This window comes from Molothrus ater, chromosome 6, assembly GCF_012460135.2.
Source record: "Molothrus ater isolate BHLD 08-10-18 breed brown headed cowbird chromosome 6, BPBGC_Mater_1.1, whole genome shotgun sequence".
NCBI classification, from domain to species: Eukaryota; Metazoa; Chordata; class Aves; order Passeriformes; family Icteridae; genus Molothrus; species Molothrus ater.
Genome location: NC_050483.2, coordinates 25,273,844 through 25,283,579, shown reverse-complemented (window position 1 = coordinate 25,283,579; position 9,736 = coordinate 25,273,844). Strand labels below are relative to the sequence as shown.

At 40.0% G+C, this 9,736-nt stretch overlaps 1 protein-coding gene across 1 annotated transcript; it reads left to right on the top strand.

The window, feature by feature from the left end:
• The first annotated feature begins 56 nt into the window (after positions 1-56).
• On the top strand, positions 57-5,419 carry OIP5 (Opa interacting protein 5). The gene is made up of 5 exons (XM_036383178.2): positions 57-384; positions 518-584; positions 1,567-1,689; positions 2,211-2,292; positions 3,541-5,419. The coding sequence occupies exons 1-5, from the start codon at positions 57-59 to the stop codon at positions 3,613-3,615; spliced, it is 675 nt and encodes a 224-aa protein (XP_036239071.1). The 3' UTR covers positions 3,616-5,419.
• The last annotated feature ends 4,317 nt before the right edge of the window (positions 5,420-9,736 follow it).

Below are 9,736 nucleotides of genomic sequence, written 5' to 3'. Positions count from 1 at the left end.
CCTCCAATCGCGATACTCGGGGGCGAGCCCCGCGTCCGAACGCTTGGCGGGAGGAGATGGCGGTGCGGCAGCGGCTGCGACAGCTGTTCCAGGACCCGCAGCCCATCGGGGCCATCGTGCTGGAGCGGACGCCCGCCCCCGCCGCTACCGCCTGGGCTTCGCCGCCACCACCCCCGCCCCCGCCGCCGCCGTCCCCGCCCCTGCCGTCGCCGCCGTTGTCTTCCTTGTCGCCGGCCGCGGTGCCGGCATCGCCGCCGCGGCGGCAGGGTCCGCTGCCGGAGGAGTGCGCCGTGTTCCACTGCCGTGGCTGCTGGACGGTGCTGGGGGACTCGCTGCAGCTGTGCGGGCAGGAGCCGCCGGGGCTTAGCGTCCTCATCTGCTTCAGTCAGTGCCTCGTCGGGCCGGCGGGTGCTGCGACGCGCCGCTACCCCGCGCGGGCGTCGGGCGGGCAGCGGCGACCGGGCGGGGGCTGGTCCGGGGGCTCTCGGCTGCAGCGCGTCTCTCTCTTTCTCCTCAGAAGTCACCAGCGATGTGACCTGGGAGGACTCGCTGCTGGTCGGCCTGGAGGGAGCCCTCCTGGGATGGTGCGTAGCTCCCGTAGTTCTGGCCTTGGGCCTGCCCTGGGCGGCAGCCGCGGTAAATCGTGCGGGAAAAGCCGGGCTCCGGCACGGCCGGGAGCTCCTCCGGCTTGTGCGCGGGGGTTCTGCGGGGCTTGGCAAACTCCCAAGTGACTTCTGTGCTTGTTTCACACTTCGGATGGAGAAACCTTTTGTAGGGATGTAGTTTTCACTTGAAATCAAAGAGTTTTGTTGCTATAACCTCTGTAGGTAGAGAGAAAAATTCGAGCAAAGCAGTAGAAGACAGCAAAACTTGTAGGTCCTTTTGTTCCCTTCCTAAAACGTCTCTTAAAACATCTCTGCCTTTTGTTTGGTTTGGTGGGGTTTTGGTTGGCCTTGGGGGGAGGGGTGGCTATTGGTTAGTTGGTTTTTCTTAATACTGAAAATAAAAAAATCGTGCTGCCTTATTCAGGAGCCTACCGTTTGCAAGGTTTGGTAACTCAGTCTAGCGGGAAGAAAGTGAAATGTCATCTAGGGGCTTACAGAACCAGTAGCTTGTTTAAATGATTTTTAAAGGCTATTTTACAAACTGTCAGGACTGGGAACTTTTTCTATTTAAGACTTGCTCTTTTTTTGACTTTTTTCCTTGCCCCTCCCTCTGCATGGGGTAAGAATCTATCTTATTAGAAAGAATTTACAACTAGCACATGCATTGCTTTATTAGTTAAATCATGTTTGAGTAGAATACTCTAAAACATTCTGTGATAATAAGATGTGCATTTTCTTCCTTAATAGCAACTTCACTTATTAGATAGATTACTTCTTTCACTACATGCCCAGTTTTTTATGGTCATGTTGTTTTTGTACATATTACTTTTTTGAGGAGGAGGTGTTATTATGCCTTGGATTTTGCCCCAAGGGAACTGAAGATTTTATGTCCTCTGACAAATATACAGCATCTGTGGTTTCAAAAGCTTCTTTTTAAAAACATTTCCCTTTCTTCTTTTAGTGCTTATTATTTATTATTCTGTCGGTCCTGTGGCTCAGCCGTGGGCTTCATTCTTTATTCTTCTGGCAGTGAGCTGGCACATCTCCGGGACTTGTTCTGTTTCTTCAAGGACAGCATCATGTGGTGAGTACACTGCATTCTTATGGTCAGTGACTTCACAGGTAGCTGTAAGTTACTGTACAACTGGCCTACAGCTAACAAAAGTGGTTTGACTTTTGTCTGAGCACATTGATGTGGGATTTTAATATTCTTGATGTCTAAACTGTGTTGATGTGAATCCCTTTGATTTGCCTTACACCTCTTGAGTGTCCTTGTGTAATGTAAGACTTCATATTTACTTGTGTGCAATGCTGAAATCTCTTCAGTTCCAGATGCATTTCACTAACCTAAGGTATCAAAGTGATTCCATGATAGGTTGAGGACTTGACTATAGCAGCTGTAAATTACTTACAGCAGGTGATGAGAGGATCTTGATTCCAAAATAAAACCATTGTTATGTTTTGAGTATTTTCATAATTACTATTTTTGGCAACAACCTTGTATCTGCTTTAAAATCATCTTAAATCATCTGTCTAAATAGTGCGACTATAGGTTTTTAACTGTTTTTCTTGTGTTTTTTTTTCCTTTCCCCTTTTGTTTTCCAGTTACTTCTTAAAAAATCAAATGATTATAGAAGCTTCTAAGGTGACTTTTCCAGCTGTGACCTTAAAGAAACACATGCAGAATGTAAGAAAATGCTAGTAATTCTGGACATTAATTCAAAAACATTGACAGAAATGTGGGGGTTTTTAGTGCCCAAGATTGAGAAAATGCTGCCTCATTTGACAGTAGTTGACTCAATGCATGAGATGTGAAACATTTTCTAAGATCTCTGAAGTGCAGAACATACCCAGTTCGAGATAAATTTTGGCAGAAGTTTGTTATCCTTTTATCTCTATACCTTGCAAAAAAAAAAAAAAACAAACCTAAAATCATTTATACAGACTTGGCCTAAGTATTACGACTCGTGTTGTCATTATTGAAGAATTTAAAAAATTTTTTTTTTTTTGAAAGGGATTTTTAAAGTCATATTTTTATGTCTGTGTAAGATCAAAACACCATGGCAGTATTTGTAGTTTCGGAGAGAATTCTAGGACCTCCCTCCTGTTGTGGTGTTCAAAGTGGATGTTCTTATCTGTAACCTGACTAGTTGTTATGTTAGTTAATTGCCTGTGCCTTAGCTCAAATGAAGTTATTGTGTGTCGGAGACAGCCAGAATATCCAGTATTTATGTGATAATTTGTTCATTACTTTTTTGTGGGGCTGAGTTTAGGTTTAGGCCTTTTATATTTCTTAAGTTTTATCCTCTTCCAAGTCATCTTCCAGTTTCTATAAGATCAGAGTGTTTTTACAGGTCAAGTGAGGCTAAGATACAAAAATTTTATCTAGATAAAACTTCTGAAGTTGAGACATGATTTAGTAATAATACATGATTGAAGTAAAAATATGACAGCACTTCATTGCAAACACAAATTACGTGACTGTAGGGAGTTCCCTTGTTGACTAGAACAAGCTCAAGCATCTGGCCTTTGCTTTTTGAGACATAATGTCCATATGTATTCCTAAGCTAATGATGAAACAGTTTGTCCACATATTGTCAAAGAAAGTCTCTGTCTGTGTGAAAACTTGAGTTAACTAGAAAAGATCAGGTTCATCATAGTAAAACTGCAACAACTCCATCTTCATCTTCCACTGTGTCCCTGGAAGGGCTGATTCTGGTACACATTGATCCATCTCCAGTTTTTAGTGCAGCCCTCTGATCTGGGTGCTGTTTTTGTCAGTACTAAACATGCAGTATAGAGATCAAGCCCCTCTATATTTTCCCATCTTGAAAGTGAGCTGCTCTTTAGCCACTTTGAGTGGGGTGCAGGTTATTCAAAGATCCAGTGTTAGGACTTTTTTTGCTAATTTTAATACTCTTCTCTTTTTTCCTAGATGAAAGAAAAGCTTGTGGAGTTAAGTAGTCGTGTAGAATTATTGACAAGGAAGCTGGATAAAATAATTATGTAACAAAATCATTATGTAACAGAATGGCAAAACTCTTCAACAGATGCAGATGACCTGCTATCAGGATATGCAAGAGTTAATGCCAACTAATACCCATTTTCAAGAACTGCTGGAGTTGTTTCTGCATCTCTGCTGAGTTTGGTCATTACAGAGAAATAATGCACCAGACCAGGTCTGAGTATTGATCTGTCACTTTATCTGTGTGTGGAAAGAACTGATGATGAAGTACATCCCTTCAAGAACACCTGATAATCTGACATACTAAAGTTATGCTTGGAAGTCTGAATAGCTCACCCATGCAGCATGTTACTCTCTGAGGCTGTGTAAATCTGACTTTGGTTTTTCTAATGACTTTGGGGGAAAACCAGCCTTTGAAATACTGAAGTCAGGTTTCTGGAGTTATGCAAAATATACTTAACAAGGTGATGGTATTCAAGAGCCACCGTTACAAACTGAACATTCTTAAAAACTAAAGCTCTTGTCCTATCTTTCAATACAGACACGTTGTTAATGGCAGCTAGATTTTGGTGAAGTGGCTCATTAGCTACATCTGATGTGTGAGCCACTGCTATATGGACTCCTGAAGAGTTTTGAGATTTGCTTGTGTGTGTTGCCTGCAAAAGCAGCAGACAAGCACGTCACAGATGCTGCAATATTCTTAGAGCGTAGGTCAGGATGGCACCATGGAGACAGAACACAAGGTTTTGAATTTCAGGTAAAGGGCAACCCATGTGCCTGCCAAGTCTGCCGAAGTGCAGCCCCAGGAACAGGACTGAGTCAAATTTTGCCAGCTAAGGCTGTGAGCAACTGCCTTCAACAGATTTGAGTGTTTCTTTCTCGAATGTTAACTATGAAACCAAGGAACAGTCTTCTGCACAATCCTGGAAGCACTGCTTTCCTGAAGTTATGACTGCCTGTTGCCTTCAAATGGCCAGTTAGGATGTTTCATAAAAAAATACCTACTTGTGGCTCATTGGCATCTCTTTCTGTTGAAAATTGGTTCTGCTTATTTCCAAATATTTAGAAAATAAATTTACAGATAATAAAGCACTACTTACCCCTTTTTATTGGGACAGAATATCCCTAATTCTTGTTTTTTGGAAGATTAAGGTCCCTTTTCTCTCCCCTCCCTAAAGGGCTAATGTTTTTCCCCAGTGGAATAATGAATTTTATGGAAAGTTTAGTAGTTTTCTGTAGTAGTCTAGAGAGGATTCTGTATTCTTGATCAACTTAATTCCAGTGATGCAAATTGCCTTCTCCTAACATATATATGACCAGCAGGCTGCAGACCTTGTTGCTGCTACTGCCAGTTCTGTGTTTTGTCTTATTTGTAAAATAACTGCTTGGAGCAGAGGGTACAAAACTCACTGTAAGGCACCTCAGAGGTTTTAGGTGGGCAACTGGTACTTAGGCTACTACTAATGCTCACTGTATTTCTGTTTGGGAGTTCTTATGGACTCAGTTCATTGTCATAAGCAAAACCATGGAGTATCAACAGCCGTTCTGCAAGGAGAGCAGGGACTCTCACAAATTCTAATACCACCTTTGTAGTACTTCCTTAGTGCTTGTGTTGTTGTTGCATGAGTCTAAGAAATGTGATTGATAATGGGCTGTTTGCTTTTGCCCTTTCATTCTAATTTCTGCATTGTGACTGGTTCTTGCTATTTTATGTCTGTATTATGAATAATGCTAAATTGTTTTGTTTCATTAGTGCTGATCCTTAAAAGGAAACTGTCAGTTACATTTTTGTACTATATTTAAAGTTGTGAAGAAGGAACTTCTTAAATAAAAGCTAATTTCTGAAACTCAGAAATTCATATAGTCCAAATCACTGCCAGTATTATGTGAGTCCTAGGCCTACTTCTTTTCCTTTGATTATTTTGCAGAAAAAACCCATCACTTTATCTCACTTGGGTCCTCATTTGTTATGAAGCATTAAAGTATCAGTTCCACAAATTATATTACGTATTATGGATTTAAATAAATAATAAGTATGTGCTGAAGAATAGCTGGTAAATTTTTAAACTGCATTTCTGTAATCTTTGAAACTGGGAGGACCTCCACCAACCACAGAAGAAATTTTTTGAAGTGTAGTCACAATATAAAAAAAAGTGTAGTCACAAAACAATAAACAATACATCCATAAAACATTCTTCTGAGGGGCCTTGTTACTATTAAGCAATCAATACAAGAAGCAGAATTTCTGCTACCCTCAAAAATAACCCTTGAAGGGACTGAAGTGGAATAACAATTTTTGTTTAGCTGCTATTTAAGAAGTCAGAAGCTCTTGTGCCTGAAGTCTACTGGGACACCTGGCCCCAAAGCAGATATCCAGCATATATGAATTCAGCTCAAGTTGTTAAGTTTTGACAGAGCTACAGCAAGTACACCTCAGAAGTGGAGTGGAATGTAATTTGGTTAATTTGTCTTCTGAACAGACGACACATCCAGTTTTAGTGCATTCTCAGCCTGTGCTGCTTTATTGCTAAAAAAGTTTTTATACAGGTGCAGAGTTTCCAGGTTCATTTTTAAACAGTTCCTCTTTACAGTGTCAAAAGAATAAAATCTTATCTTGAAATCCTCAAAGATGCATAGATATAAAAGCAAGCTGCCTTTTGGAAAAAATCAGAATTTGCAGGGAGACATTCTTTCACTGTTACCATGTAAAACATGTGCAATGGGAGTACATAGTTTGTAGTCACACCAATAATTTCCTCCACTAATCCATGCAAGAATGCTATCAGAAATTCAGTGTAAGTATTCTTTAGCCTATTAAGTACTAAGGTAATTTTTAGGAATTTACACCTAATACTTCTCCTTTGCTGTTATGTTTTTCAAAAGGAAAATAACTTCACTGATATCCTGAAGTAGCCTATTCCCCAGGTTATACTGAAGGGAAATACAAAGGATACAATGGCTTACTCATCACAATATTTAACAGACTTTAAAACCATGCATAGTGTTCTAAAGAATTAAGAATGACCGTGGTTAACCACTGGGCTAACTTTGTGTTAGAAATTTTCTTGTTTCTTGAAGAAGTTGGCTCAAAGACTTTCATTCAGTCTAACTTGTGATACCATGGAAATAGTTATCTTCTCTTATAAAATTTGTATCTTCATTTGGCAATCCTTACATATTTCAAAAGAGCATTCATGGGTAAAACCACAATTCCCATTCCAAACCCAAAACACAGTGCTTTATGAATGGTTGGCTATGAAGTATGAACAGGAGTTAACTTGACACACCTTTTTTTCCTCCGAGACACTTTCTACTTAAGAGAGAGGACTGAGCCTCTGTACATGGAGAAGTGTTCTGCACAAGTTAAGCCCACTTACAAAATTAAGCTAAGCTACAAGAATGGAATTCTGCAATTACAAGCCAGTATTCTACACGTTTAATTACAAGTTTAAACTTGGAAAAGTATTAGTGATGCAGGCTATACCACACATTCTCTTATTTTAAAACTGCCAGCAGAAATTGACTGCATTATCCACTAAGAGACTTGAATTACAGAGAACACACTAAGAGTTTACAGAAAGATGGCACCCAAATTCCCTTTTATCTAGTAAGCAAAATAAAGAAAAAAAGACAATTGCAACCTCTGTTGCAGAAGATAAAGACCTTCAGTGATCAAATCTAATTTTCTGTTTTTAAAAATCTCTTTAAAGAACTTAAAAAATATACAACATTACCAGTATTTTCAGGTTCATTCCTGCAGATGCCATTATTGCTGGCTGGTACCATTATGCTTCAGTACAGCTGCCTATGTGGCTAGAGTTACCCGAAAATACTGTCTCTTAAAAAGCTATTCAACACCTGAAAAATATCTACTGTGCTTATTAATTTCAGTATTCTCCAAATAATTTCTCTCACCACACTCAAGCTATTACTGCTGTCTGGCAAATACTACACTCAATTTGAGTCTGTGGTTTCTGTTACTCGTTTGTCGCCTTGGGTTTTGGGGTGATTTTTTTGTGGGTTTGGTTTTTTTCTTTCCCACCAGTCGCTCCCCTGCACCGTGTAAGAAACTCTGCACCCTTTTCCTTGCTACAGCTGCAGCAGGTGAGAAACCTCATCTCGCCTCTAAACATGCTTCGTTCATGCCCTGCTTTTTACATGCTCAGGACAGTGATATGAACCAGACTAGAGGTTATAAAGGCGAGTTCTGCTGATCCCGGTTCCTGATTTACAGTTTTGGTGCCATGCTTCTGTCCCTATCTATACATTCTGCCCCCTTCTCTACAGAGGCAGCACATTCTCTAAAAAAAACCCAAAATTTGAGAATCAAAGCAGGAAGTTCAAGCTATTGGTATATTAATTCCTATTGCTTCATTATGTATAAATGCATATCTCAATTTACTGGTAATAACTACATTACACTAGACATTTTGAATCATGCATAATTAGAACACTAGCTCTAAGATTTGGTTTGTGGGCCTGTGCCACTTTCCTTCAGTTTCTCCATGCAGTTCTTCATGCCTAAGGCATTACAAACTACCTGTCTTTCATTTGACCTGCAAACACACTCATTTGGAGGGGAACTGGAGAGAAGCAGACAGGATTTACATAGGACACACTGAACAGAAAGTTACCTTCTATCTTTAACTTTAGATGGGGTAAAAGTCTTGGGAGTTTGTCTATATTATAACCTGGTACATAGGCTCAGAGACAGAAACACGCTCTGCTGACATCATGAACACTGACACTTTCTCTAAAACGCAGGAGGAAGTGTAGAGACTGAATGGGAACAGATATCAGAATCCATGGTTAGTGTCTGCACTATTGAACAAGACACCCTGATTCAACTGCTGGCTTTTGTGTGCCAGTCAAAGTGCTACAGGGACAAAATGCTGGATCATTCCATGAAAGAAATCCAGTGGAATCTAAGTTGAATGTCATTCTGCAGCTCTGTACCTGATCAGCAAGCAGGATTATTAGTTTTGGAGGAAGACCAGCCAGTTTCCTAAGGATGCAAGAAGCAGTAATTTCTAAGATTCATTATACATCAAAAATAGTTCTACCTTCAGTATTTTTTCCTTTTCTGCCCCCCCCCCAAAAAAAAAAAACAGACTGCCAGTTCTTGACAATGTAATCCTCATGTAAAGTGTCAGTATCCTCAAGCTCAGTACAATTTCTTCCCACTTGCTATTGAGAAGTCTTTGCAAGACTTCCTTTTTTCTCATAAATTTGACAAATACCCTCTGTTTCAGAAGGTATAAGAAGGTTCCCAATACAAGTACTGGCTAGACCTTCTGCAGCAGCACTACTGGATATACACACAGAATATATTTGTATCATCTGAGTTTAGTACTGCTAAAGGAGGCATGTCCATACTGGTCATTATACATTTTGATATAACACACCCAAGAGTGGTAGAACCTGACACTTCCACTTAGGTTTAGAAGCTGTTAAATCAAGGAGGTTGAAGCAAAAATCATGCCATAGTACAAGGGCTGAAAGGCAAAGGAACTCCTTTTGTTGGTGTGAATAGTAATTCCTAGTCTAGCAGCCCACAGAATTCAGATCATTATTAAAAGCCTGAACTGGGAAGTGTATGTAGATAACTTGCCTGGCTACATCAGTCTTTATTTCCTCCCCCCTGTTCTGAGTGGATATACCCTCGAAGAATTCTGTTCAGCCACAAAGTTCAAACTTCTGAAGTATAAATGTGACTTTGTTTTCATTATAATTTCATTATTATGTAAATGTACTTGCTGATCACAGACCACGTAATTTCATAATTTCTCTAATGTAATCAGAAAGCAATCAAATGAAGGTCCCCTATGGCCAGCTTCCAATTTTATCAAAAAATCAATAGTTGGAATTTAAACTGATTACAATCTTTCAGATCAATTAGTTTTCATAAGCATATTACACATTAGCCAACACTTAATTTAGACATTCTCATGCTTATCCTGTTACTTTATACTGCAAAAATGCTCACAGCCATCACAGTTCCATTATCAATTTATGAAGAGCCAAAGTGCTTCACCCCATGCTTTAAAAACACAAGAAGCTTCCATTAAGCTGGAAGCTTACAGTCTAAATTACTTCAGCTTTCCAGAAGAAATGCAGTCAGATTGATCTAAACCTCTGATTCTGTTCAGAATACAATACTGTATGT